The 27,412-nt window shown below is 52.4% G+C and overlaps 9 protein-coding genes across 9 annotated transcripts; 5 read left to right on the top strand and 4 right to left on the bottom strand.

Moving 5' to 3' along the window:
* Positions 1-2,134: 2,134 nt before the first annotated feature.
* On the top strand, positions 2,135-4,388 carry ASPZODRAFT_1715793 (hypothetical protein). The gene has a single exon (XM_022726972.1). The coding sequence runs from the start codon at positions 2,329-2,331 to the stop codon at positions 4,351-4,353; it is 2,025 nt and encodes a 674-aa protein (XP_022582075.1). The 5' UTR covers positions 2,135-2,328; the 3' UTR covers positions 4,354-4,388.
* A 361-nt stretch (positions 4,389-4,749) lies between these two features.
* Positions 4,750-5,649, top strand: ASPZODRAFT_15015 (hypothetical protein; the record flags this gene model as incomplete). Its single annotated transcript, XM_022725581.1, has 3 exons — positions 4,750-4,994; positions 5,065-5,457; positions 5,535-5,649. 3 exons carry the CDS (start codon positions 4,750-4,752, stop codon positions 5,647-5,649), a joined length of 753 nt encoding a protein of 250 aa, XP_022582074.1.
* Positions 5,650-7,645: 1,996 nt separating this feature from the next.
* On the top strand, positions 7,646-9,940 carry ASPZODRAFT_1715704 (hypothetical protein). Its single transcript, XM_022726971.1, has 11 exons — positions 7,646-8,133; positions 8,202-8,255; positions 8,325-8,464; positions 8,594-8,623; positions 8,690-8,762; positions 8,816-8,852; positions 8,907-9,000; positions 9,094-9,130; positions 9,190-9,286; positions 9,359-9,429; positions 9,485-9,940. Exons 1-11 carry the CDS (start codon positions 8,040-8,042, stop codon positions 9,898-9,900), a joined length of 1,143 nt encoding a protein of 380 aa, XP_022582073.1. The 5' UTR covers positions 7,646-8,039; the 3' UTR covers positions 9,901-9,940.
* Positions 9,941-10,520: 580 nt separating this feature from the next.
* ASPZODRAFT_151044 (hypothetical protein) lies at positions 10,521-11,937 on the bottom strand (the record flags this gene model as incomplete). Its single annotated transcript, XM_022725695.1, has 3 exons — positions 10,521-11,037; positions 11,118-11,591; positions 11,645-11,937. 3 exons carry the CDS (start codon positions 11,935-11,937, stop codon positions 10,521-10,523), a joined length of 1,284 nt encoding a protein of 427 aa, XP_022582072.1.
* Positions 11,938-13,621: 1,684 nt separating this feature from the next.
* ASPZODRAFT_1715635 (hypothetical protein) lies at positions 13,622-14,619 on the top strand. The gene is made up of 3 exons (XM_022726970.1): positions 13,622-14,260; positions 14,349-14,414; positions 14,467-14,619. The coding sequence occupies exons 1-3, from the start codon at positions 13,889-13,891 to the stop codon at positions 14,533-14,535; spliced, it is 507 nt and encodes a 168-aa protein (XP_022582071.1). The 5' UTR covers positions 13,622-13,888; the 3' UTR covers positions 14,536-14,619.
* ASPZODRAFT_1715312 (hypothetical protein) lies at positions 14,410-18,660 on the top strand. The gene is made up of 3 exons (XM_022726969.1): positions 14,410-14,620; positions 14,676-17,805; positions 17,883-18,660. The coding sequence occupies exons 2-3, from the start codon at positions 14,703-14,705 to the stop codon at positions 18,593-18,595; spliced, it is 3,816 nt and encodes a 1,271-aa protein (XP_022582070.1). The 5' UTR covers positions 14,410-14,620; positions 14,676-14,702; the 3' UTR covers positions 18,596-18,660.
* ASPZODRAFT_131087 (hypothetical protein) lies at positions 18,643-20,359 on the bottom strand. The gene has a single exon (XM_022722663.1). It carries the CDS (start codon positions 20,298-20,300, stop codon positions 18,726-18,728), a length of 1,575 nt encoding a protein of 524 aa, XP_022582069.1. The 5' UTR covers positions 20,301-20,359; the 3' UTR covers positions 18,643-18,725.
* Positions 20,360-23,042: 2,683 nt separating this feature from the next.
* ASPZODRAFT_131085 (hypothetical protein) lies at positions 23,043-23,893 on the bottom strand. The gene is made up of 3 exons (XM_022722662.1): positions 23,827-23,893; positions 23,600-23,712; positions 23,043-23,450 (listed from the first exon to the last, which is right to left on the bottom strand). Exons 1-3 carry the CDS (start codon positions 23,843-23,845, stop codon positions 23,178-23,180), a joined length of 405 nt encoding a protein of 134 aa, XP_022582068.1. The 5' UTR covers positions 23,846-23,893; the 3' UTR covers positions 23,043-23,177.
* A 538-nt stretch (positions 23,894-24,431) lies between these two features.
* On the bottom strand, positions 24,432-27,101 carry ASPZODRAFT_131081 (hypothetical protein). Its single transcript, XM_022722661.1, has 6 exons — positions 26,869-27,101; positions 26,704-26,810; positions 25,998-26,644; positions 25,682-25,945; positions 25,499-25,625; positions 24,432-25,450 (listed from the first exon to the last, which is right to left on the bottom strand). The coding sequence occupies exons 1-6, from the start codon at positions 27,012-27,014 to the stop codon at positions 24,531-24,533; spliced, it is 2,211 nt and encodes a 736-aa protein (XP_022582067.1). The 5' UTR covers positions 27,015-27,101; the 3' UTR covers positions 24,432-24,530.
* Positions 27,102-27,412: the final 311 nt, after the last annotated feature.

Below are 27,412 nucleotides of genomic sequence, written 5' to 3'. Positions count from 1 at the left end.
AGGATAACACGATTCATTCACTAATATCAGGGCTTCCTTTCACAGAGCCACGTGGCAAGGTGCTCTCCTGGAAGAAACCTGCAGTAGTACTTAGTAGCAAGGTAGAGGCTATGTGGTGAGTGATCGACGCTCCCCTCATATATCGAGTTTCAACTAATGGGATCGATCCAGAAGACTTTCCTGCTGGTTCTCTGCAGGAGTGATTCTCATGATAGAATACTATGTGGTATTTTAATCCACCTAGTACTAAGGTATTTAGTATTACTGATTGGCAAGCCGGAGTCAGCACTAGTTGGCTATCTACTACCTAGTTACCTAGTCAACTGCCCTAAGGAATTGTCCACTGTTAACTACTATTATTAGGCAGCAATCAGATATGAGGTATTTTATTTCTCGCCACTTCTTGAGGTACTCTACTATCTCTAGTCGGCTCCCTAAGCTGGTTAGTAGGTAAGATGGATATTGCGTACTCTATTCGTCTTCAATAGACTAGCAAAGGTACTTTGCATGGACAATATCCTAACCTTGGGTACCGGCTGATTTTTCCATCCAAATAATAAATCGGCAAGGATAAATCAGTACCCTCTATCCAATCGTTTTGTTCCATCAAGGCATACTAGGTACCTCTAGTAGGTAGACAGAGAAGTCGCTTAACCAAGGGGTACTGGCCAGACTAAATGAATACGAGTAAACCAAAGAATCCTGGTAGTATTGTAGATTAGTTACTTAGCTAGTAGATATCACCAAGTAGTAATTAACTGTGACTACTAAGTAAAATCACCTAGGTACCTACCTGGTATCATGTATAGACCCTGTCAGTCTCCGTATCATGACAGGGTTGAACCTCGCTTACCACATGGCAGCTTCCTATCGTAGATCTCAATACATTTACCCCTCGTGGTAACCTTATGTAGAACAGGTACGAGTATTCCCTACTCCGTACCTCCCTGTAGTCTGTGAACAAGCCAAGTCAGTACCTAGTATGTCGTATTGACAATCGTGTGGATATTTCCGCGCCGCTCGAGTTAGGAAGTGTTAGGAAGTGCTCCGGTGCGATGATCCCCCACTCCACTATTCTGTACGGAGGACTCTTCAAGGGAATGAAGAAACTCGGCGGCACAACCGGAGGGTCCGAAGGGAAGCTGGCTGTATTTGGCTGGGGCTGGGCATAGTCTTAGCGATGCGCCACCATGTACGTGCAATATGTTATAGGCAATTCTAGATAAGGTTGGTTTCTCTGGAGATACTAATGAATAATCCTTAGTCTACTACTCATACAGGAAGAAGTATTAGTAGTTAGTTACCTACTTACTCTCTACTCATACTCACTCACATTTCCTCGGGGGCGCCGGACGACTCCCCGAGGGTTTGCAAGGTCCACCCTTCTTCTACACACTACTAGGATACAAAGTTGGACGGTGAATCGCCTATTCTACCCGCTTATGCAGATCAAAATCAAACACACACACCCATGCTGATCCTTGCCAAGACCCTATTCATCATCTCCCAGAGCCACCGTCGGGTCCTCCCTTGTCTTATCCGTTCCCGCCCCCCCACCAAGTTACATGCCTTCGAATCCTCCCTCTGGTTCCTTGTTCCGCTGCAGAGGCATGATTATCAATCACCGTGATCGGGTGTCAAGGTGGAGTACGGAGTACCTCTGGATCAAGTTCGGAGTACGGAGTAACGACTTAGTAGTACTTCTCTCCAAAGAAAGTGCTCCATGGTATGTGGATTCCAGGTTGATGCAGTCTACTAGTCTATACGCTAGTCAGTTCCTATCAGATAATCATCTTCACCGAGAATCTTTGAGTACTTACTCCGTAGTTACCTCCTGGATAGTATGGAGGACTCCGTCATCCTCGTCACTATATTACCGACCTTGCTTGTGGAGATTCGCAACGCCAAAAGGATGCGGCGATGCCACAATGCAGCACTAATCCTCTCCATCACACGTCCACTCTAAGAGAGAAAAATGGCTTGACAGAGCCACCGCCGCTCCCTGCCTAATATGGAAGGCTATTGCGAATATCCAAATGCTCACTGGCCCCCCGGCACCCGTGCCTCCCGACGGAGAAAAAGCTGGCAGCACTGGGCACTGAGTAGTGGACAGTGGACAGTGGACAGTGGACACTAAAGCACAGAGGACGGACTTGTGAAGGAGGCGGAGATTCAACTCCACCGTAACATGACGAAGCTCAGGGTGATTGGAAAAGCCTTTAAATAGGATGGTTGTCAGCGTGTTTTCTTTCCCATGGGCTTCTTCTTGATCACCAACGTAGATCCCGCTCAACGTTGCTCCCAACGTTGCTCTCAGCGTCTTTCACGATGCGTCTCTCTACTCTCCTCCTCACTCCGCTGCTCTGCGGCCTGGCCGCCGCCGCGGGGTGTCCGTATGCTGCCAAACGCTCTGAAGAATCTTCCTCTTCAGGTATGAGGCCCCGCGGGCTGCCTGTCGAGGGCAAGAAGGGCGTCATGTTCATGAACCGGATTGCCCCCGCTACCTCCACCCTGTATGTCGCCGACTCGGACGGGTCCAACGCTCGCCAGCTTCTGGGCAACGAGAGCACCTTCGACTACCACGCCCAGTGGTCGCCCGACGGCGAATGGATCGTCTTCACCAGCGAGCGTGCCGGAGACGGCCAGTCCGACCTGTACCGGGTCCGTCCGGACGGCAGTGACCTGCAGCCCATCTCGACCACTGCCCACATCGAGGACGCGGGCGTCATCTCGCCCGACGGTAAGCTGGTGGCCTTCAGCGGCAGCCTGGTCAACCATAAGACCAACATCTGGATCAAGAACCTCGAGACAGGCAGCCTGTGGAACGTCACCAACACGACCGACGTCGCGGGCAACTGGACGCTGCCGGACGGCCACTTCCGCCCGGCCTGGTCACCTGACGGCGAGTGGCTGGTCTTCTCCTCGGACCGCAACACCCCCTGGCGAGGCCACAACAACATCTCTGGCTGGGAGCACGTCCAGGAGCTGTCCATCTACGCCATCCGGCCCAACGGCAGCGACTTCCGCCTCGTCGTCAACAACACGGGCTACTGTCTGGGCTCGCCCAAGTTCTCGCCGGACGGCAGCCGCATCGTCTTCTACGAGGTGCCCACCGAGCTGACCTACTACGGGCGCGTGGCCGAGTCGTACTTTTACGACGTCAACACCGCGATTGTGTCGGTGGATTTTGCCACGGGCACCGACCGGGTGGTGCACGAGTCGGACGAGAGCGGTGGCATCAAGATCTTCCCGCAGTACGTCGACGAGAACACCATCGGCTTCTTGGTCAAGAGCCTGCTCACCAACACCACCTACCCGGGCTCGATCAACTACACGGCGGTCAACGCTCAGAACACCACGGGGGCCCGTTTCCTAAACGACTCATTCCTAGGCTTGTGGCGGTCCCCCTCGTGGTCACCCGACGGCAACCAGATTGTGTTCGAGTATGTCGAGTGGGACCCGGTCCGCGAGATCGAGAAGAAGCTGTACAGCTGGAACGAGGAGTGGGAGTACCGGTTCAGCGACGTCTTCCCGCGGCTGTCGGCCCAGGGGCATTTCGCGTACACGTCTCAGCAGACGGAAAATTCGTCGCTCGTCACCATGAACGTGGACGGCACGGACATGATGGACATCTTTGACGGCTCGCGCTTCCCGGACCTGGTCACGGGCTCCAACACCAACGGCTCCTTCCAGCCCTCGTACCGCGAGGACGGCGAGATCCTGGCCATCGGACTTGGCGACTACTTCGAGTACCGCTACTACTCCCCCGGCTACATCTACCTGGTGTCGGCCAACGGGTCGTGGACCAAGCAGATCACCGACGGCACCACGAACGCCGGGTTCCCCACCATCTCGCCCGACGGCCGGTGGCTGGTCTGGCGGGAGTTCAACTACACCGCCACGGACGTCACGCCGCTCGGGTTGAAGCGCCTGGACCTGCAGACGGGAGAAGTCATCCAGCTGACCAACTGGTGGGACAACACGCCCATGTTCTCACTCGACGGCACCAACCGCATCGTCTTCACCCGGCGCACCAACGAGGTCATCGCCAGCTACCTGGACGACAACTACGACGTCATGACCATCAACGTCGACGGCACCAACCTCACCCGCCTGACCAACCTGGCTGCCAACGACGCCCACGCCGTTTGGACTCACGACGGCAAGATCAACTGGGCGTCGGCCATGTATGGTTTCCAGGACGAGGCCATGATCTACGACAACAACCAGCAGCCGTATCCGTTTATCATGCAGATGGAGGCTGACGGCTCCAACATGACTGTCCTTACTGAGAGTCGATGGGAGGATACCATGCCCTTGTATGTCCCGAATGACATCTGGACGGCCAGCTGAGGGAAAAGTAGTTTGCACATATATATATGTATATACTGTATTGAAGTTATGATAGATCCTGTCTTAATGTCACCAGATACAAGAATATAGTTGCACCTTGGCAGCTGTTTCTGAATTAAGAAGATGTACGAGTATATACAGAATATCTAGTATAGATAAACCCTCGGTATAATGATTATTTCTTTCTTTTGTTGCTATCTTTCATTTATAAGTATACGGAGTAAGTTATAGTTATTGCTTTCTCGGTTAAGCCTAAAGCGCCAGCACTACTGATTGTTATGGTCATTTCAAGCGACAGTAACCCCTATTATCATGAACCAAGATATCCTCCACTCTTTACCGACAGAATGAAGCTTGGCTCTTAGGTACCTTCTACAGTGGATACAGCCCGTCAAAATGAAAATCACCATTGCTCTATTGTTGACTGCTCTGGCAGAGGCCATCGCGGTCAATCCCCAATCAGCCGGCGTCTCTCTAACAACCATCACCGCCACATCTGTCGACACCGTCACTTCCACCACGACCACAATCATCCCTGTTGTCACCACCGTCTCCACCTGCGAGGTCGGCTCTACGCAGCCCGCGACAGTGTCATGTGTCGATACGATCTGGGCATACGGCTCCTCCTATATCTCCCAGTCGTGCTCGCATGTTCTCATGGGACACGGCTATCTATACCCAACTGACGGAATTAGAACGAATCGTCTACAGCTCGTGTGTGGATTACTGTATCTCGTCGACGCCCTGTCTGGGGTTGGTGTATTTGTCCTTCGCCTCCTCGGAGTGCTTCCTCTATACCGGCACTTTATCGTTCTCATCCGTCGCGTTCTCGTATGCTCAGGCTATGAAGATTTATACGACTAATCCCTGCACAACTGTCGAGACCTCGTCTGCCACGGAGACTCTTGTCGATACTGTCGCTGTCACATATACCACTGTCTATGTCGAGACCATCATGCCGACTACTCCTTCGAGTACTCCTAGTACACCAGTGGCCTCGTCGTCAGCATCAGTCTCTCCGAGCTCAGCATCGAGCTCTGCTTCATCAACACCGGTTTCCAGCTCTGCGTCTAGCTCTGCGTCTAGCTCAGCATCTAGCTCAGCGTCATCAACTGCTGTTTCAATCCCAGCATCCAGCCAGTCACCTCCCCCCCCCATTTGTCCAGGCCGCTCACAAGCAGCTCAGCTTCCAGCATCGCCAACCACACCCTGACAGACTCGGTGGTTATCTATACCATGACTTCCACCGTTTTGACCACCGACGTATCCACAGTCTACGGCTGCCTGGCGGAGTAATTCGTTTGTCTTTACTTATAGCGGTTCTGTATAGTATCATTACACCCTATACATCGCTAAATTGCTGCCGAATACGTGAGTTTTTATGATGTAGGCCTTTTTTGGCTTTTTGTTCTTATCTTTTTCCTGACAATAACTTGATGGAATTCCTGCATTACTGTCTATATATGGCAGTTTAATCAAGCTTAATCCCCTATTCTATTCCTATATGGGTAAGAAAATGACAGGTTAGAGGCTCTACTGAGTCTAACTGAAGTGTACCTCATATTACTATATAATGATGAGGTGCATCTGTATAGTCAGGTAACTACTTACCTAGTAACTATCTACTCTCTACTACCTAGGTATATAGTAGTGTACAGGTACATAGTACATACTCTACATAGTAGGTACATAGGTAGTACATTAGGTAGGTACTCTAGGTACGTTAGGTATTAAGGAAGATTACTACTAACTCACCACCTTCGGACCTCCGTAGCCCTGGAGGTACGGAGTAGACCCGAGGATTTCCCGTCGTGGGCAATTTCCGCGCTGTGATTGGCTCTGAACAGGAACGCCAAGACTTCCGGGTCTTTCTGGTTCCCGCCGTGGATCCGCTACCTGCCGCCATACCCAATCGGGACAAGCTTACAATGGTACCTGGTACTTTGAGGTAGTAACTAAGTAACTAAGTACCTCCTAAAAGTACCTAAACCATAGCATACTCTGAGGAAATATGGAATAGATCTACCCTAGTGTACACTTGTAATGTAGTTTAGATTAAGATGTCAATATAATAGATTAGATTAGATCAGAGATGAGAATTAGGACTGCTTTAGTCCCTTTTAGTATGTGTGTATCTGAATTAATATACTCCGTACCTTTATACAATACCTGCCAGGTAAACTGCCAGGCTCATGTCAGATAATATCACCTATATAAAGTAGAGTTACATATGTCAAGTCTCCTAGTAAATACTGATTAACAGGCGAAGGAAGATCGCCCTCTTAATGGGTCACTTAAGATGTCTCCCATTTGTAGTGGATAGAGACAGCACTATAAGATCATCTGTTAAGCATTTACCTCAACTATTCCTAAATTTATGTAGTATGTTTCCTTTCTTCGGTAGTCTTCCGACCTGCCATTTCTAAAAGCAAGTGGAACAACCCGTAACCCTGGCGGCGGTGTTGATATGATGCGTCAATCATGTGTCGTGTCTCGATGGGTCAGTGTTTGTCTTGATTCTTTCCAGCAAGCGGTAGATGGATGTTGAAAAGTGCTAGAGATTTCCAAATATTGTAGGTACCTAAGGCATGAACAGTCAGGTGATCGGATCACATGTCATTGTCCACTGTCCACTGTCCACTGTCCACTGTGTCCAGACTCCTTCCTGAATCCTGCCTGAATCCTGAGTCAGACATTTCACTCTCACCGGCATCTCTAAACCAAAACAAAGCAACGTGCCGTGTGGCTCCAGCAAGAAGCCATGTGGGCTACGCCTACATCTCAAGTAGGTCTCCAGAAATTGGCCTAGGACTTTACTTAGATTAAGCTGTTGACGTTGAACAGATACAATTGCTGGCAGACAGTCTCCAGTCTTGAACCCCTGGCACGACAATTAGGGAACCCAGCAGAGCGTAGCTCACCACGGCTTCACCTGCCGGAAAGCATCCCACGACTTGCCGAACACGGATCACGGAGAATAACTGACTAGTGGCTGTAAGAGCTAATATATTCGATAAAGTTGGAGTGTCAGGGATGGACGGCCGAGAAGTTGAGAACCCACAAAAGGGTCACGAATCGGCTTCCAGTCTGGAACCCTGCTCGCCCTAAACCATGACAGGCAAAAGGACTTACTCCGTACGGAGTAGGGCATGGCAGATGGCCCGCAAAGCTGGAACAGAGTCCCCAAAAAGGAGCACAATTTTTTGTTGACAGCCGGCGTGTCAATGTGGATCCTTTGATCCTCCCCCCTGGGTGGCCCGCCAGGAGTCAGTCAGGACTGGGTCTTCGAGATGGCCGTTTATTGTCAATTGTCAACTAGCGGGACGGCGTATAGCCAAGCTACTCCCCAGTCCCACTCAAAGTCATGGAGAACTCGCCCGTCGTGTGGACCAAGCTGCCGTTGGGCCAATACGAAGTTATAAGATTTAAATACGGTGTACAGGGTATACATCCTATCTTATTGCAGAATTGGTCCACTGGTCGATCTCTTTCGGTTTACGGGTTGGTCAAAAAAATCAAAGAGAAAAAAAAGACCCGTCGCCGTAATTCTACGTCTTATTATTAGTTGTCTGAAGACAAAGGAAAAAGATAACAATTGATCGAGTCATAAAGATCACTTGGGGCCCTCTTCTTCCAAACAGAAGCTGAATTGAATTGGCTTCCCTTTGCCTGCGCGTCCGGTCATCATGGTGTCGACATCAGACGGTATCCCCATAGCGGGCATGATTCTATCGACCATTCTGTCTATGATTACCGTGGGCATCTTGTCGGTTTGCTTTGGTACGCCTCGCGTTGCATAACTACCTAGCTGACCATCGGATCATACTTTTACTAAGACTCTGTGGCAGTACGTCGTGCCCAAACGATTACCAACTGGTCCCGAGTGCCCCTAGGCCGATGGAGTATGTAGTAATAGTCATAGTTCCTACATTTATCTTCCTTCCACTTCTCTTTCTAACAAACCTTGCTAGTGATATTCGCCATTTACATCGACTCTATCATCTATGTTGCCTCCACGGCAATTCTCGAGCATGGCGTCGGGCTGGATCGCTCTCGGAGCTCGTGCGAAGTAGCGATTCTGCTGTGTCTGACCTCATATCTTTCCACCAAAGTACAGCTACTCTGCCTTGTCTTCGTCAAACCAGTCTAACGCTTTGCAGGTCGTATGTTTTACTATAGGCCTTGATACCTTCTTCGATATCTTCTTTTATTTTCTAAAGCCTTTGCGCCGTCTTTCTAGCTGATATACTTTTTTCTCGTGGAAAAAGCGGTTTGTTTTCCCCCGCTCCCCTCTTCTATTCCGATATATAGTCTGCCTAACTTTCAATCTTTTCAGCATCTGACGCGGAGCACCCGTGCGCCTCGTCTCAAGTCCAAGCTATACTGCTTTAACTGCTTCGGCATGATGGGTGAGCAAGCCTCGACGATAAGGAGGTAGAGATATGGCTTCTAATTGCATCAGTGCCGTACTGTGTTCTCGGGCTCATGAACATCATCTAGTGGGTCTGGTCCCCTTGTTGCAATGAAAAGGAAAAACACTCAACTCTTCCCAGTCGCTTCTCATACTTGGACCAAGGGGGAGTTTGCGTTATTGGGATGGACATGAAGGTCATGCTGCCGCTCATCATCTTTGATGCCACCATCAATGTGCGTTAAATCCTCGAGACTGTCTTTTGACAAACCCCCCCCCCCCCCGCTCTCTTCTCTTTCTTTTCCTTGGAAACGCTAATCAAACTACAGATCTATCTCACCCTGCTGTTTGTCCTTCCGTTACGAAGTAAAAGCCCCTGATCAAGATTATATCCCTGCCAAGAGAACGAATCGCTGACCATGTAGGCCTCTATTCGTACAAAGCCAGTCCGGACTCGGTCGTTCGCGTTATCGCCATCCGTTCATTCCTCGGCAGTGTGGGCACGATGACCTCAAGCATTGTGTATGCCTGCTTTTTCTCCTTCTTTCTTCCTTGTGTTCTCTCTGCGGAATAGTAACTGACCTAATTTGTTAGCAACCTGACCGTTCTGATGGTCCTTCAGGGCGAACAGGCGTGGATCTGCTTCATGTGCTGCAACGCCGAGGGTACGTTCAACTTCTTCTTACATAGCAGATCAAGCTAACAGGCTATTTGATATAGTGTTATTTTCCAATCTCGTCCTCCATTGGGTGACGTCCCGCGATAAAATCAACGCCTCGTCCGCAGGCAACTACCCACGCCCCAGCAATGGGTACGGATCCAGCAACGCGACGGGCGTGTTCCCCTCGAAACAGTCGCGGCGGTTCGTCGACCCCGCCGTCGAAGCAAGTATCACGACGCACATCTCCGCGCTGGACTCTCGGCACGACCCCGTGGAAAACGATGCCCTGGAGCTTGCGGCTGTGCGGAACCAGCACCACAAACCCTGTCATAATACCAGGGAGCAGCGCGGTGGCAGCGATGATAAGAGCAAGTCACTAGGCAGGATCAACGTCGAGGTCGAGCAGACGGTCGAGTTTGAAATGCGGGGGGGGAGCGCCAGTCAGTCGGATGAAGAGCGGTTGGTGCGGAAATAAAATCATTGCATTGCAAGTATGCCGGTTATGTATCATATGCATCACTAGTATCTCTGTCGGTTGGGCGGCTGGCTCTGTCTTAACAATGGCGTTTGGTGTAGATAGTCCTAGAATCATGAAGCTTGGCTTTTGGGTATACAATAGATCTACTACTACTACTACTACTACTACTACTACTACTACTACTACTACTACTACTACTACTACTACTACTACTATTACTAAAGGTTCTATCTAATAAGTTTCTAATGACTTGCTGGTTATTGATCTATTCAACTTTTGGCAACTAGTTGCTCTTTAGACAAGTACGGAGTAATCAATCCTTCTTAGAGCCACGCACCTTGAGTAAGCTACTTGATTACTAGAGGACTAGTAAATAGCAAGGATTCAAAGTACTTAGTCACTATGGATGTACGGAGTAGTAAGGTACGTAGTAACTATTTGACATTTAATTAGCCTTTTTTTAGCCAATGTTTCAGGTTGATGACAGCTTCCTCCCCACTGTGAGCAAGAAGCTATCTAGGTGGCATGCAGCTAGTTACCGTCTAGGCAAGAGACTAGTCTATCTTAAATTCAACTAATTAGTAACTAACGAACTAGTAACCCATAATAGTAATAATTTACGTGTACCAAGAGGGGGCCGGATATTCGCCGAGAAGCAGGTACCGCCCCAATTCGCGCTGCTTGTAGGCAACAGGATCGTGGAGGGTGTGAGTGCGAATGTCGCGCCAGAAACGGTCGAGACCAACCTTGCGGGAGGTAGCGCGCGCGCCCGTCACCTCGAAGACGCCCGAGGAGACCTCGAGGCCGACGTCGGTGGCCACGACCTTGACGCTGGCCACCCATTCGGCCAGCTCGCCGCGCTCGGCGGCCGTCAGCCCGGCGTGGTCGACGGCGTGGCGCGCGTACAGGGTTGCCAGCTCCTCGCCGGCGCGGTCGGCCAGGGCCTCCGCCGCCCGCAGGTGGGCCAGCCACTTGCCGTACCGTTCGAGGATGTAGAACTCGTCCGTCGCGGTGGAGGCCGTCTCACCGCCACCGTACGGCCAGGGACGGGTGGTGCGGGTGGTGTAATCCTTGCCCGTCTCGAGGGCGCCGCGCGCGATGCCCAGGTAGAAGTTACAGAAGATGAGCTGCAGCCTAAAGTGATCAAGCAGGAGTCAGCCTTTCTTTATCCAAGCGAATATTTTGGAATCTACCTGGTTAATTGCAGGACTTACGTTGGGAGCAGGATGCTAGGGTACTGGATCAGGAGGATCTCTGGCAGTGGCTGTTGCGTCGCCGCGTCGTAGCCCAGCGCGTCGGCCCAGGGAGCACGCACATCGCTGATGCGCACGCTGCCAGACTCGGTCAGGCGCAGACCGATGTTGTTCCAGTTATGAAGGAAGGAGAGGCCTGGTTGGCGGGTCTCCACCAGGGCGAAGACGTGGAGCTCCGTGCCCTCGAGCACTCCCTCGAGGACCATCAGGTCCGACACGGCGCCGCCCGTGGTGAACCCCTTGAAGCCGTTGAAGATGATCTCGTCGCCCTCGCGGGTGATCTTCAGGTCATCGTCGCGCGGGTTGACCGCGGCGCCGACAAAGTAATTGTTGGTCAGGATTCGCTCGTGGAGACGGTCCGCCTGTTCGGGGGTGCCAACCACATTGGCCGTTGTTGACCACAGCAGGTGGTATCCGAGGAGCATGCCAATCGATCTGAGAGTATGAGCGGTCACATTTTCACGCGGGTATATCTATATATAACATACCCGTCACCCCGGGCCACCTCACGCACGACCTTGCAGGCAACATCCCACGACTGCGCTCCGCCGCCGTACTTGGTCGGTCCCAGAATCTTCAGCAGGCCCGAGTGCTTGAGCAGGGTCACCTCCGCCACGGGCGATTTGTTGTCCTGGTCACGCAGGGCAGCGTCCGTGGCCAGCACGTCGGCCACCTCGCGCGCCCGAGTGAGCCATTCGGGCGCAGTAGTCGGTGCCACGGCCCATTTCTCCTTGTAGGCGTTGTAGACTGCCGGATCGGTAGAGGGAACTTCCTGTGTCATTTTCTTTCTCTCTTTCTTGCAAGAAATTAGGGGTAGTGATCAACAGGAGCAAGGGGGACTCCCAGGATTCAGCTGTTTATATAGTTCACCTGTTCCTGTTAGCCAAGAATGGGCAAGAATATGAGGGGCTCTCTCTCGCTGGACCGTTGCTAGAAAGCAAGCAGGCGTTTCACCCTTGGTCAGACCATTTGGGCCACCCCACTTCTCCACGCCAGGAAGCTCGCACGTCTAGTTCCCCTTCTGAACCGTTAGCTCAAGATTTCCACGGAGCTAAGGGCAAGACATTCGAAAGTAGAGAAGAGTAGGGGAAGGTACAACAGTATAGAGGCGTGAGGCACGAGGTACACGACGTGTGATACTATCATGTGACGACACGTGCCCTCATTGCTCAGGGCCTCAGGTGGTATTCTTGACAGTCTTTCGATATCCAAGGCAAGTTTCAAATTCTGCTAAACGTAAAAAAAAATCTTGGCCTTATCAATCAACAGGTATGGGTCAAGGAGGGTAGGACCCAACAACATGGGTCTTCCATAGTGGACCACAGACGTTGCAGGAGTGATCTATTTCTGCGCTCACCCCTGTCGCCTGAGACGCTGTATCACCGCTTGCCGGCCATCTTGGCGATGCGATCAACGATCTAGTTGATGGCGGAGTGATGCAGGGTAGAGGAAAGAGACATTGTTGAAGCCAATCCAGAACAATAGTTACGAGCCACCACAGTCTAAAGTGCAGACGGCAACCGGTTGTCGATCCGCTGGCTATCAACCAAATCTTATTCAAGAGAATCAATCCATATTCAATGATCAGATCAAAGTCATGAAGATGTATTATTGCGTCATTATCGGGTTTAGAGAAGTAGTAGATGGAGGCTCTCTAGGCATCAAATTAGTGGCCATAGGGTTTCAAGCTCCCACCCACCACATTTGAACGCTGTTTAAAATCCACACAGATGTAGAGGAATAGAGCCTGCTGGTAAAGGATGTGGTGTTCTCACCGTCTATCTCATTCCATAGCTTAAGCCAGTACCGTGGGGAGATGTTTGTGACCAGGAAGGTCAGTTTTGTCCGATCCGTAAGACTCCATCCAGCAGCTACTCCATACACTCCATCATATCAGCCGCGAATCCATGGCTGGCAAGAAGAGCCGACCAAAGTCTTGAATGAGATCTCTCCTCCCGCTGGTTTCTTTTCCACGGTGTTTGCTGTCAGAGCTGCTGTGGTGAAGAGAGAAAAGAAAGTTGAAGTTGCTGAGATCTGCTTCAAATCAGGCAGCCACGGTCACCCGGGTCACCAGACCACACGTGCAACACGTGACACCATCAATCCCTCTTCCTGCATTCTCTTATAATTCCTACTCCAGGCCTCGAGCAGGTTCCAAGCAGATAAATGATGGCCTGAATTACAGACTGCGCCTAAATTTGACCAGTTCCATGCTACAAAACACCATTAGTACTGAAATTCCACCAGGATCTTCGCCTCAAAGTATTGATCCTAGTTAACCAGGTCTACTCCATAGGTAACTATTGTGAGTGAGACAACTCCATGTATATCAGGTAGGTACCTACCTAGTACCTACCTTAGGTAAGTTACCTAGTATCTTCCTATTGTATGCTTAGTCATTTTATTCCGAGCTCATAGTCAGAAATTCAGTCCTTCCTATTGGCTATCACACGCACGGACCAAAAGGATTCGCTACCGTTTGTCGGGGTCCAGAAAGAGACGCCGTTATCTGAGACATTTGATTGGTTGGTCTCTTGCAAATACATGGAATGCAATTATCGTATTATATATCTGGTATTATTCTGTATTATTCCTCTCTATATCATGGCTAGACTATACACTCACTGAAAAATACCCTGGATTCTGCAAATCTGCCGCTGCTCCGCCGGACTCCGCGTCTGACTCCAGGTGCTTACTCTTACTCCTCCAGGAGTACTCTGTGCTTTTCTTTTATGAACAAATTTATTCTACCGGAAGCCAAATGCAAGAGTAAATCTTCACTGTTCACCATCCGTCCTGTCCTCATGGTAGACATGGACGGCAGTGCCGCCCTCGCGGCCACAGCGCTGATCGCCCTTGGCTCTCTGCCTGCCCTGCGTCGTCTTGTCTCCGCCCGCTGGACCCTGCGCAAACCTGCGCCCGCCATCTACGAGGATGTCGACGGCGTCGCCTCCCTCGAGGCCATGGCTGCCTACGCCCGCTTGTCCGGGCGGGTGTTTGTCGCTGCCTTTGTCTGCGTCCTGCTCGGATTCGCTCTGTCGGTCGCAGGCGTTGTCGTGGCCGCGTTGACGCAGCAGCGCGAGAGCCTCGTTTTACCTGCCTGGGTGGGTTTTTATTCCCATCAATTAAACAGAAAGAGAGAGAGAGAGAGAGAGAGAGAGAGAAATATGATTCTAATAATAATGAATATAGTTTTTCCTCATCCTACAACTCGTTGATACCGCCCGTGAGAGAGAGTCGGTGGCCCGCTTCAACCGCGCGACCGTCCAACTGATCACCGCCGCGCTCACGGTGGTGATCCTCATCGTGGGCCTGCGAACGTCGACTGGGGTCCCTTTCATTCTCAATGCCGTTCAGCTACCGGTCTTGGCCGGTCTGATCGTCAGTCTGGGGCTTCTCCAGCGCCGCCCGGCCGTCTCCCACGCAGGCCGCGTCGTCGACGGCCAGGCAACGACCAGCCTGTGGTCGAATCTGGCCTTCCAGTGGGTGTTGCCGGTGCTCGAAGCCGGTAACAAAGAGACCCTGGAGCTCGCCGACCTGCCGGCGATGCACGCCAACTTGCGTGCCGAAGCTTCCACCGCCGCGTTTTACGACTCCGTCCTCAACGACAGTCTTCCCCTCTGGGCCCGCCTTACATGGATGTTCCGCTGGAGCCTAATCCGCGTCTGGGTCTCCATCATTGTCTCCAATTTCTTCGACGTTGCCCCGGCCTTCGCGACCATGAAGATGCTGCAGCATCTGGAGCGCCGGGAGGCCGATCCCAACGCCCCCGCCGTCGACCCGGACGCCTGGAAGTACGTCTTGGCCATCCTTACCGCCACTGTCAGCACGCAGATAGTCGACTCGCGCATCATGTGGTGGGAGATGGCCACCCTCGTCATCCCCATGCGCTCGACCCTCACCGGCCTCATGTATCGCAAACTCCTGCGCAGACGTCTGCAGGCGGACGAATCGACCGGAGAGGACGCAAAGGACCAGAAAGCAGGAGAAGATGACGCAAAGGAAAAGCAAGCTTCCCAGGACGTGATCAATATGTTTGCTGTCGACTGCAACCAGATCGCCATCTTCGGCGCGCAAAACGGCCAGTACGTCAACATGGCGGGCAAGTTCGCGGTCACGGTCGTCTTTCTGCTCGTGCTCATGGGCTGGCAGAGCTTGTGTGCGGGACTCCTCGGCATCGCCGTGCTCTTCCCCATCAACCGGGCTCTTGCATCCCGCTACGGACGCCTGCAAAAGACCCTGATGAAGATCCGCGACAGGCGGACCGCCTTGACGACTGAGGCCCTACACGGGATCCGTCAGATCAAGTTTGGCGCCACCGAGGCGCAGTGGACGGCACAGCTCACGGCCGTGCGCGAAGAGGAGCTTGCCGTCCTGTGGAAGACGCGCCTCAACAGTGTCTACATGGCGGTTGCGTCCGAGTTCACCCCCGTCGTGCTGACGGCCCTCTCGCTCACCACCTACGCTCTTGTGCATGGCTCCCTCGGCCCTGCTGTCGCCTTCACCGCCATCTCGCTCTTCATCCAGCTTGAGGGCCTGGTCTCGTTTATTCCGTATCTGCTTGTCCTCCTCCTCAACGCCAAGGTCAGTTGCGACCGTATCGACAAGTTCCTGCGCTCGCCCGATCGACCGGTCGCCACCCATCCAGGCCCTGCGGTGGCTTTCCACAACGCCTCGCTTGCCTTCCCCACCACCAAGACTGGTGAGGAGGATCGCTTCGTCCTACGCGATGTTAACCTGGTGTTTCCCTCGGGTGCCTTTAGCGTCATCTCCGGCCCTACAGGCAGTGGCAAGTCGCTCCTCCTGGCGGCCATCTTGGGCGAGGCAGACGTGGTGGAGGGAGCAGTCCACGTACCCCAGGGAATGGGCATGGCCTTTGTCTCGCAAACCCCCTGGCTCGAGAATGCCACAATCCGCGACAACGTCCTGTTCGGTGCGCCCTTTGACCCCGTCCGTTACGGCAAGACGGTTGCGGCCTGCGCCCTGACGGCCGACCTTGCGCTGCTGCCGAACCGCGACGACACCCTCGTCGGCACGCAGGGAGTCGCGCTGAGCGGCGGGCAGAAGTGGCGTGTTTCCCTCGCGCGAGCCCTGTACTCGTCCGCCAAGATCCTAGTCCTCGACGATGTCTTCAGTGCCCTGGACGCCCATGTTGGCCGCCACGTGCTTGAGAACGCTCTCCGTGGCGAGCTTGCACAGGGCCGCACCCGCATCCTCGCGACCCATCACGCTGCCATGTGCCAAGCTGCCTACTCGGTGCGCCTCGCCGACGGAACCATGGTGTTTGCCGGCGAGGGCGACGCCGGGGCGATCGATGACCCGGAAGAAGAAGAAGGAGACCCCAAGAAAATGTCCGCCGAGTCAGGAGAGACGTTCACCGCATCTGAAAAGGTCGAGGCCGACGTCGAGGGCCGCAAAACCGGCCGCGTCTCCTCCGCCGTGTACAAGGCGTACATTCGCGCGTCAGGCGGTTGGGTGCTGTGGTCGGTGCTTTTGGTGCTGTTTGCCGTCTCGCAGAGCTTCATTCTCGGTAGGACATACTGGGTGCGCATCTGGGCGGGCTCGAGCGGTTCTTCTTCAGAGCCTACTCCACAGGTGTCGCAACAGGCGCGTGCCGGTTATTCCCTGCAGACGATGATGTTGTGGCCATCATCGCAAGAAACACCTGCCGTCCACACCCTATCATCGAACAACGACAACCTCTGGTTCTATCTGTCCGTGTATTGTATTATTTCCGTCTTCTCCGTGGCAGTCACGCTTGCCCGCTTGCTAGCCGTGTATATTGCCTCGATCCGGGCGTCGCGCACGCTGTTTGCCGAGCTGCTGGACAGCGTGTTGCACGCACCCCTGCGCTGGCTCGACACCGTGCCCGCAGGCCGCATCCTGAACCGATTCACTGGTGATTTCACCTCGCTAGATTCGTCGCTGACGCAGAATTTCTACATGCTGGCCACGATCTTATGGGAGATTCTGGGCATCCTTATCGCGGCGGTGTTTGTCTCGCCCGTGATGGCCGGCGTGGCGGTTGTGTTGCTGACGACCTGCACGCTCATCGGGCGACAGTACATCGGCGGCGCGCGCACGATCAAACGCCTCGAGTCGACCAGCAAGTCGCCCGTCATCTCGCATTTCTCAGCGACATTGCGCGGCCTGGCGACGATCCGCGCCTTTGACGAGACCCCCGCCTTTGCAGAGCGCATGTACGCGCTCATCGACGCCTACGCCGCGTGCACCTGGCACGACGCCCTGCTGAAGGGCTGGCTGATGCTGCGCGTGGGGCTGGTCGCAGCCATGCTGGCGTCCACGGTTGCCGTCTGTATCGTGGTCACGCCGGGCGTCGACGCCAGTCTCGCCGGGTTCGCGCTGTCCTTTGCCCTCAGCTTCGGGTGGCAGGTCACCCTTGCCGTCCGCATCGCGACGGCAGTTGAGCTCGACATGAACTCCGCGGAGCGGATTCTCGAGTATCGCGATCTGGAAGTTGAGCCGGCCGAGGGCGACTCCGTTCGCGCCAGCTGGCCCGAGGACGGCCGCATCGAGGTTTCAGATTTAGAAGTGGCTTATGCAGAGGGGCTGCCGGCCATTCTCAAGGGATTGACGTTTACCGTTGAGGGACGGCAGCGTATTGGCGTGGTAGGGAGAACAGGAGCGGGTAAGCTTTTTTCTCTTTTTCCTTTCTTTCTCTTTTTTTTTTTTTTTTTTTTTTTATATAATGTAACTAATGAACAGGCAAATCTACACTGTCGCTCGCGCTCTTCCGCTTCCTGAATGCCCAGCGCGGGGCGATTGTGATTGACGGAGTCGACATCTCGACCATCCGACTGACTGATCTCCGTACACGACTGGCTATTATCCCGCAGGATCCAGTGCTCTTCTCCGGCACGATCCGGTCGAACCTCGACCCGCTGGGCCGGTTCAGTGATGCAGAGGTCCAAGACGCTCTGCAGCGAGTACATTTGGTTCCCACTGGCTCGGCGACTGCCTCTGCGACTGCCTCGAGTGCCTCTTCCACTGCTGAAGAAACTAGTTCTAGTACTCTTGCCGGTGCTAGTTCCAGTACCAATACTGTTGCCGCTACTTCTAATATCTTCCTTACGCTGTCCTCGCCCGTCGCGTCAGGCGGCAACAACCTCTCGCACGGACAGAAACAGCTGCTCTGTCTGGCGCGCGCGATCCTGACACGCCCTAAAATCCTGGTTCTGGACGAAGCCACCTCTGCCGTGGACGGGGCAACGGACAAGCTCATCCAGCGGTCGATCCGCGAGGCGTTCTCTGATACCACGCTACTGGTGGTGGCGCACCGGCTCAGCACAGTCGCGGACTTTGACCGGATCCTCGTTCTTCAGGACGGGAGGGCTGTTGAGTTTGGGGCGCCGGAGGAATTGAAAGCTGCTGGGGGGGTGTTTGCTTCGATGGTGCAGCAGGGGGGGGAATCTCTTTAGGCATTATGTATATCAACTATAATTAAGTACAGATACAAGTATTGCATTACTGGTAGTTAACTATGCAAGGGTAGATAGACAGTATATAGACGTCGGTACTAACATATATACAGAGTGAAGATCAGAATAACTAGAAAGTAGGCAAAGTAGCAAACCAGTCCTCGAACAACTCGATCTTGGCATCATCAGCAACAGGCATAGGCCCCCAGCCATTACCGACATGCTGAACAACCGGCTCCGTGCCCGCAGCCTTCCACTCGGTGAGGTTGCCACCGTTGGGATCGCCGGTCTTGATGAAGTTGACCCAGTAGGCGTTCATCTTGGCGGCGATGACGTAGTCGTCGTGGGTCCAGGGGAGATCGGTATCGTACAGGTTATTGAGGACGTAGTTGATTTCGGATTCGTGGTAGGCGCCCTGGTCCTGGCCCGGGGGAGCGTGGTCCCAGAAGTAAGTGTGGACGGTCTCGGAGCTACCCTTGGCCCAGAGCCGGGTCCAGAGCCAGGTTCCGACGTTGGAACGGTCGGTCCATTGGGCGTCGTAGGCGCCGGCGGCGCCCTCGGCAGAGACGTTGACGGCGTACTGATCAAGGAACTTGTCGAGCCATTCACCGGAGAAGGTCTCGTTCATGTCGGCCAGGTACTCCTCGACGGTGAGGGAGAGGTTGTAGGTGGCACCGTTCTCGTCCTTGTTGTTGCCTGTGATGACGGGGACCTGGTTGGCGGCGCCCTCAAGCAGGGAGTCGATGTACTTGTGCGGCATGGCGTAGTGGTCGAGCGTAGCGGAGAAGGAGTAGGAGCTGGAGCGGAAGGCAGTGACCAGGTCGTCCATGGGGAGCTCCCGCATGCACTCGATGTCGCCGGAGCAGTTGAGGCTGGCGCTGTAGCTCTCACCCGTGGCCAGAGCGGCCGCGAGGGTGGTGTATCCCTCGGCCAAGCTGGAGCACAGAGGGTCGTGCGGGTCACGCACGCCACTCTCGATGATGGCACCCACGATCTCCCCCTTGGTCAACGGGCTGTTGAGGATGTGGTAGGTGGCCGCGGAACCGGCGGACTGGCCCTGCACGGTGATGTGGTCCGGATCACCGCCAAAGGCTTCGATATTCTCCCGGATCCAGTGCAGGGCGGCGAACTGGTCCAGCATGCCCCAGTTGCCGGAGCTGTTGACGCCCACGGCCTCGTAGCGCTCCTCGCTCAGCTCCGGGGTCGCCAGCCAGCCAAAGGACCCGGTACGGTAGTTGTAGTTGACAAAGACAATGTTCTTGTCCGCCATGCCCCCGCCGTTGAACAGGGCGTCGCGCGCGGTCGACTCGGCGGGATAACTCCACATCACGACAGGCAGCTTGTCGGCGCTGGAGTTGGCGGCACTCCACACGTTCAGGCTCAGGCAGTCCTCGTCGACGGTGTAGTCCCCCCCCTGCGTCGCCGAGGGGCACACGGGGCCAAACTCGGCGGCGTACAGCGTCTCGTTCCATTTCGCCAGCGGCTGCGGCGGGCGGAAGCGGTTGCTGCCTGAGGTGTCCTGCGCAAACGGGATGCCCTTCCACACCGCAATGTTTTCCCAGTTGTCCAGCCCGATGCCGGCCGGCGAGCTGTTAAACGCCCGGTATCCGACCACCGGGCCCGAGTTGGTTTCCAGTACGGTATTGTACAGGGCCGCCTCGGCTCCCAGCAGGAATCCTGCCACGGGGATGAGAGTCTTCTTCATGGTGAGAGAGATGATGAAGGTTGGATGAGAGTTAGGTACTCGTTGTACAGCGAGAAGTGCTTTATATACTCTTGCGTTACGTCTCTAGCGGGCAGAGTAATTAGTAGTGGCAACTAACTAATAGTTACTACGACGTTCTCGGACCTTACTCCGTCTACTCGAGCATCCTTCGTCTACTCCGGAGTATACTACGTAGACTCCGTATCCTGGAACTGAGCATTCGTCAGCTCTGCCAGGAGCGGAGAGATACACGCGTTCATTTCGCTTGGCTGTGGGCTAACCCATGCAGATCATCCGTCTCATCCCTGGCCCGCTTCGCCCTGAATAATTATTTGCTGCGGGGGATAACTGTTACGACATAGTCCACTGTAATTCCAGTACGCTGTAGCACTCGCTAATACTTTATACCCTGTTTCACTTGCATGTCGTTACGGACTATCACCGGACGTTATATCATTCCGAGCGGGGCATGTGATGCCAAGGAACTCAGAACTTTAATATAAGCATAGTAGAGTGGTAGAGTAGTAGTAGTGGTGGTATATATATTGTGTCAATTCACGTTGACAATACTATAAGAATACTATGAGAATACTATGAGAATACTATGAGAATACTATGAGAATACTATACTACCTAGGTAGATACTAGGTACTCTTGGTAACTACCTACTACTTACCTAAGGTAGGTACCTAGGTAACTACCTAGGTAACTAGTAGGTATTCATCTAATCTACTCCATACTCTTAGAGTTTATACTAGCGTGATACGTACTTACAGTAATACGCTAGTATGGTCATTACGGCCCTACCACATTCTGCACGACCTAACAGTCCACGGAGTATAGCCAATTTTTGGTCTTTCTGTAGTATCAGACAGAGTACCCTGGTTATACCCCTATTAGAAGCCTCTACTATCTCTGATGCCTAGCTGGTTTCATTTAATCAATGTCTGACTTATTCTACTTGATTTTAATAGTACGAAATACTATGTGTACCTAGGTAGTACTGTAGTACTGTAGTACTTCGGCATAGATAAGCATAATTGCTGCAGCGGGGACCGTCGGTCTCGGTGGAGATAACTCAACCAAATCAAGCATTCTTAAGCATCTGCTAATTGCTAGACTGGGAGAATTCGTCAGCAGTGGGCGATCTGATACCCGCTTAGATTCAGGAACGGTTGAGTCTGCACCATCAAGGCAAAAAAGACAGACGCAGGCATTCAATCAGAAATGCTTCTGGTGGAACTGCCATCAGGAAGAATGTGAAACAAGGCCGGGAGACAGGATAGTACAATCAGTAGATACGATCAGTAGATATGGTCAGTAGATATTCTCGGGCCGGCCTGCCAGCCTGCCAGCCTGCCACACCAGCCGGGAAGAGATGATCCATGAACACCCCGGCGGACAGCCGATCCGGATATCACGGATGGAGGGCGCGCGGCCGTCTGTCGACCAGCAAAGTAGACGGCGACATCGCCGCACATGGCTGGTGTCAGGAAAGAACATGTATGTCCCACCCATCCCATTTCCAGCCCGTCATTAGTCAATAGTTGATAGTAGTCCGTATTATCTCTGCCGGTACTCACTCCAGACCATGCCTTCCACGTGCGCCCACGCGGCACTTGTCTGGGATGTCCTTGAAATCGGCCAGGATCTTGCAGAGAATGCACGTCAGCCCGCGGGTAAGCATCCTGGTTAGGTAACCGAAACGCTTGCGCACTCGCTTATGAGTCGCCATGCTATCCCTTCATGTAGCTTTATTTCCTCTTAACTAAGGGGCTATCTGGACGCATGGGTAGGTAGTATAGGTACCTGCAGATTACCCTGGCTGACCCATGACCTCTCATCTCTCGTTATTATCGTTCAGCTTGCGCTGCGAGTCTAAACTAGCAGTACTAGTCACTGTTATAGCCTGCAAACTGTCAGTTTATCTTCCCTATCATTTCTAACAGGGGTAGAAGGCTATACTCTGAGTGTGCTTGCCCCTGCGTTCTAGTCTCTTCTGTAACCAAATGTGATACAGTGCTGCTGTCTAGAGCAGGAAATGAGCTTAGATGTCAATATCTAAAAGGCATTTGTCTCTAAACAAATATAAGAATCAAGAGAGACGAGAGAGTTGCAGAGGAAACGAAGACTTGATAGTGGTCGGCTATGCCGCTTCAGGCCTAGTGTCTTCACGGCAGGCACTAAGGCAGACAATAATTACATAATTACATACAAATGATAGATGAATTACTAGACAAACAAGATAATAGTGGGAAAGTAGAATGATAGGACAGTGAAGTGCCTCGGTCGTATGGCAGGAGGCTTTCATGGCAAAAGGGTGCTGTCTACAGCCTAGATTATCCTTAAGATATGCCTCACCGAAATTTAGATAGACTGGGCAAGGATATTCATAAGTCTACTACTCATATGAATGGTCGGGTTATAGTTTATATTCTCCTGTCACCACTGTACAGCGAGGATGACATGATGACCAGATGATTGTACACATGCATGGTTGTACAGCCATTAGGACCTGATCAGGTCCCAGACCGGTGTCGTCGCATCAGAAGTATTCGAAAGAACTTGACCACTTGACCAAGCCTCCTTCTCCTTGAGCCTGGTCGTAGATACCATCAACATATAGACAGATACCAGATACCAAGGGAAGAAAGAAGAAATTGAGAAATTTTTTGGTTTTTGTTTCACATCACAATACATCTAGTGTTGGTAGACATAGACATATCACGATCGTAAGGCTGGATCTCGTATTTTTTTTTCGAGTCTTCTAGAACTCCCGAGTTACAAACACCGCTGTTGGAATATGAAACTTGAAACCCTCCCCCGGGCCCCCTCGAGGTTTGGAAAAGGAAGAGAAAAAAAAAGGTCGAAAACCGTTTAAGCCGACTTGGCCTTCACAGCCTCACGACCCTTGCCAATCCGCTCCAGAATCTGCTCACGGTCCTTGTCGAGCTTGAGCTTGGTGATGACGACGTTCGAAGGAGCGAGGGGGATGGGGATGCTCTGGCCGTTGGTCTTCTCGCGGACGATACGCTCGACGTGGATGGCCCACTTCAGGCGGTACACGCTGGTGACCTTGCCCTCACGGCCCTTCTGGGAGCCCCGGACAACAACGATCTCGTCATCGCGGCGGATGGGGATCGAGCGGACCTATATTCCAGGATCGTTAAAAAAAATTGTACCCAAGAAAAAATCTCTGCGCCTTGTTCCTTTGCTTCTTCTTCCCTCAGGGTGGTTCCAAATCGGTTTTTCTTTCTTGAAAGACTTTTTGGCGGATTCGTCGGGGTTCAGAAACGTACATTGTACTTGGCCTGGAGCTCCTTGGACAGGTGAGCGCTCATGATAACACGGCGCTCGCTGGAGGGAGCGCTGAAGTGCGCCTTGCGCGACTTCCGGCGCGAAGAGGCGAGACCTAAAAAGGATCAAAAGAACGTTTCATCAGCACGACTGCCACTCGGGGTCGAATTTGGATTTTTTTTTTTTTTTGCAGAACAATATGCCGGGGGATTAAAGAGAGTTGACGCACTCTGGTTCGTGACAGCCATTATTCAGGGAGCCTCCTTGTCGGAATCGTGAAAGAAGAACTCGAACGGTTGTCGTTGTCGTGAGGGTCGTCGGGAAGATTCTCAGTGTTCCCGTCGTTTGTGGCCGAAAATGTGGGTTGTGCGTCACATGACCGGCCGCTTCGCCTAGGGCTGTGTCCTGTGTTTTGATTGGTCGTTTCTTATGAATCCCGATTACCTAATTGCTCAGGCCTTTGTCGTTGCGGGCCTATTCCAGACGGGATCGTCGATATTGGGCTTATTTATCGCATTAACTTACTGAATAGCCGGTTTTCTACAGATCAACGACTCTTCTAACCCCCAGATATGGCTCGTGTGGCCACAAAAAACACCATTTCTGTATCTCACCCGGTGCCTCATTCTCGATTTTCGAGTCACCTGACCCCCTTGCAAACAAATCAAACACATGGCTACCACAATCAAAAATATCCACTCTCTTTCTGTCTCCACCAGTCTGGATTGTCGTCGATCGTCATATCGTAACAGTTTGGTCAGTGCCTGAAGGAAGTGGTTTTTCTGCTCGGAATTTCTAGTAAGAGTATGAAAGACACATTAGTGTCGAATATGGCTATCATCAAAAAGTACGAGGCCAGAGACGAACTATTTCCAACACTGATAAATAAGTAGAACTTGAAGTCATAACTCTTCAAGCTATATGGAACTCTATCTAGGCAACACTCCACGGCGAAGAACCTAACGCATCCTCAAGTCTCGCAATATAGTGCTTAGAGACCCCCCATACCCGCATCCGCCGCTGTAGGAGCGCTTTTGCCTCTCCGAGGACCCGTTCCGGACCGCCGGCAGAACAAATCTTGCCGACGGGGTGCATGTATAGCTCTATCCGGCCCGTGCGGATGAAGAGTTGGGCCAGTTCATCGTCAAAGGGGCGATCAACGTGCATCCGGTCTGGCTCGGCTGGATCAGCAGCAGCAGCAGTAGCAGCAGAATGATCTTTGGCGTCGAAATATTCATGGCATCCGTACGCCCAGAGGATTAGTGCGGCTAGGAAGATGGCTAGTGGTTGGCTGAAGGAGGTCGCTTCGACGTGCCGGAGATGCCAAAACATGGCGCCCGCATGCAGCACGGCTAGACGGGCCTTGTGTTGGTCCAATTGAAGCCAGGTCTGGACAACGCTCTTGTCACTCAAGACACTGAACAAGGTACCGCTCTCGCTGTTAGCTTCGAACATACGAAGGAGTTCTGGGCAGGGGGCGAGAATCGCCAGCCGGGCGAGGTGCAGGTGTAGGAAGATGGGCGCTTCGTGGCCGCCTGCTGCAGCACTGCGGCCGAGGATCTCCCAGTGGAGAGTGTCAAGGCAATCGCAGGTGCTGTCTCGCCATCTCCAGTAGAGACTATCCCGTTGTTTGTTATCATGGCGATTGTGGTGGCGGTGATGGTGATGGATATTCGTGTCTTGCGCATCGCCTGGTGTCCAAAAGGAGAGGGGGTTACTGTAGTAGCAAGCCACATCCAGGTTGCAGCGGATAACTCCGTAGATCAATCCGGTCAGGGCGAATTCCGACTGTTCCGGTACTAGTTTTCTCTCCATATAGAGTCTACAAAGTGCTTCTTCTAGAGTGAAAGATTCTAGTATCGTCAGCAAGAGGAATATTATTAAAGGATCTGATATCTTACCTATCTTGGAATGGTCTTCGCCATCTTCCCAAACTCTATCAGGACATGGGAGGTCCAAGTTCAGAAGCGATCTCTGCGATATCAGAAGGGATGTGTTTTCGGGAAAAGCCAACATCGTGTCGAGCATCTGTTATGTATCAGCATTCATCTGGGGCAGGTAGATAGATAATTTAGTATCTTTACATATATGAAAAAGCCTGTTCGGGTACGGGTTTCCGCATCCCGCAAAATAGTATCGAAGGCCGTATCTTTATCCAACGAACTCAAAGGCTCGGTTCGACTTCTTGAATCAAATACTCCCACGCTTCTGGAAAGCTGGAAGGTCAGCGCTGCCGTTGAGTGTGCGAGTTGGCGTGACTCTTTGTGTTTGCTGTGAATCAACCCAACAGTGTGAAGAGTCATCGCCTGGAGAAAATGCAAGGAATTGGCAGTATAACTTTTAGGCAACTTAGCAGCCTGTCAGCGGAGGTCAAAGAGGGTTCAAAAATGCTTCAAGTACCTCCACCATTAATAAGTCCTGTAGAATAGCATGTAGAAAGAAACTTTCGTCTTCACTAGTTTCCGAATCCTGGAAACAGGCCCCGATAGCTGCTGTCGCGAGGCACACGAGCACCCCCGAGTCGGATATTTGGAGAGAGGTGCCGTCAATAAAAGGATATGTTGGGTGAAAATTCTCAAAGTAGAGACTTGTGAGAAGTTTCAAGGTGACAGGAGAGATAATGTGGCTACGAACAGATTCAGACAGTGGTGGCTCCATATGGGAGATTTCCTTCTCCCTGAGTACTGACGAGGTCTGCGCAATCATCCATCCAGAAAATACTTGGGTTGTGTGAGCTGGCAGTCTTTCTTCCGGCTGCAGCCGTGAGTATGTAACATCCTCTGAGATCAGCACATCTTCAGGTAGAGAAATTACCGCGTGATCCAGTTCCAGGCCTGAGAACGGCGTGCCTTCTATATGGATATTCCCAGTCGAAGAGCCGCGTCTGGCTGTTATATCTATTTTTAGCGGCTCATCATTCTTCTCTGGCACTCCCTGCGCTCCTGATAACGAATTTGAGGGTTGAGCCTTCCTAGACGCTGTGATGATATGTAATGGAAAGGAAGAAGAATACTCTTGACTAGACTCGTTCTCAACTGGCCTCATATCTGCCTACTTGTCAGTCATTATGCTCCTAAATCTGGATATCCATGCAGTGATATATGACCTGCACCTTGACTTAATGGTTGTGAGTCCGAATACGCCCCCTCCTGCACAATCGCGGTCTGGCGACTAGACCCGGCATGCGTCGCCACGTGTCTCTTGGCTGCATCTCTAGAGATACAGACATCGTCAGTCTAATAACAGCCACTGCTTCGGTCTGGCAACTCACTTGCGGACAAACCGGCGGTCACAGATGGAACATTTGTACGGCTTCACGTTGCGGTGCAGTTCGCAGTGCCGTCTCAGGTGTTCAAGGCGCGAGAACTGCTTGTTGCAGGCCTCACATCGGATCGGAGCAAATCTATTTCGGCGCATGGAGATCTTCTTAGGACAGCAACAGGAGCCTGGCGTTGTTCCTTCTTGCTTACCCTCACCCAGGACAGCCGTGCGGAGTAGTCCACGTGATATGGGGGATCTACTGGCAGGTGCACTAACCCTCATCAGGATAAGGATGCCAAATCATCACATGACTACCGGTCCTTCTCAATCAGGCAGTTTCTCTCTTCGACATCATCTGTGACAATGGCTTTCTTGCAATGGGTATCTCGGCTGTCTTATGGCAATTCTGGTCAAGGTATCGAAGCTTTGATGCATTCTCGGGGATCTACTGCTGCATACTTTACCTGGAAAGGTTTGACCTGATTCGTGGAGCGCTCCTCATTGACCTGGAGATCATTCTATAGGAAATCAACCCCTCCTCCTGCGCGAACGCT

Source organism: Penicilliopsis zonata (genome assembly GCF_001890105.1).
Source record: "Penicilliopsis zonata CBS 506.65 unplaced genomic scaffold ASPZOscaffold_5, whole genome shotgun sequence".
In the NCBI taxonomy this organism is placed as follows: domain Eukaryota; kingdom Fungi; phylum Ascomycota; class Eurotiomycetes; order Eurotiales; family Aspergillaceae; genus Penicilliopsis; species Penicilliopsis zonata.
Note: the sequence above shows the minus strand (reverse complement) of the source record. Positions and strands in the feature narration are given on the sequence as shown.

Coding starts and splice junctions, on each gene's coding strand:
- ASPZODRAFT_131081 (XM_022722661.1), bottom strand. CDS start 27,014: ATGCGCCGAAATAGATTTGCTCCGATCCGATGTGAGGCCTGCAACAAG. Junction 26,645..26,703: donor ACCATTAAGTCAAGGTGCAG/GTCATATATCAC, acceptor ACAAGTAGGCAG/ATATGAGGCCAGTTGAGAAC. Junction 25,626..25,681: donor GAACAGGCTTTTTCATATAT/GTAAAGATACTA, acceptor GATACATAACAG/ATGCTCGACACGATGTTGGC.
- ASPZODRAFT_1715635 (XM_022726970.1), top strand. CDS start 13,889: ATGAACAAATTTATTCTACCGGAAGCCAAATGCAAGAGTAAATCTTCA. Junction 14,261..14,348: donor GCCTCGTTTTACCTGCCTGG/GTGGGTTTTTAT, acceptor TAATGAATATAG/TTTTTCCTCATCCTACAACT. Junction 14,415..14,466: donor CGGTGGCCCGCTTCAACCGC/GCGACCGTCCAA, acceptor TCCTCATCGTGG/GCCTGCGAACGTCGACTGGG.
- ASPZODRAFT_1715793 (XM_022726972.1), top strand. CDS start 2,329: ATGCGTCTCTCTACTCTCCTCCTCACTCCGCTGCTCTGCGGCCTGGCC.
- ASPZODRAFT_131085 (XM_022722662.1), bottom strand. Junction 23,451..23,599: donor AGCTCCAGGCCAAGTACAAT/GTACGTTTCTGA, acceptor CCTGGAATATAG/GTCCGCTCGATCCCCATCCG.
- ASPZODRAFT_1715704 (XM_022726971.1), top strand. CDS start 8,040: ATGGTGTCGACATCAGACGGTATCCCCATAGCGGGCATGATTCTATCG. Junction 8,465..8,593: donor CCTCATATCTTTCCACCAAA/GTACAGCTACTC, acceptor CCGTCTTTCTAG/CTGATATACTTTTTTCTCGT. Junction 9,430..9,484: donor CATGTGCTGCAACGCCGAGG/GTACGTTCAACT, acceptor TATTTGATATAG/TGTTATTTTCCAATCTCGTC.
- ASPZODRAFT_1715312 (XM_022726969.1), top strand. CDS start 14,703: ATGCACGCCAACTTGCGTGCCGAAGCTTCCACCGCCGCGTTTTACGAC. Junction 17,806..17,882: donor GGTAGGGAGAACAGGAGCGG/GTAAGCTTTTTT, acceptor ACTAATGAACAG/GCAAATCTACACTGTCGCTC.
- ASPZODRAFT_131087 (XM_022722663.1), bottom strand. CDS start 20,300: ATGAAGAAGACTCTCATCCCCGTGGCAGGATTCCTGCTGGGAGCCGAG.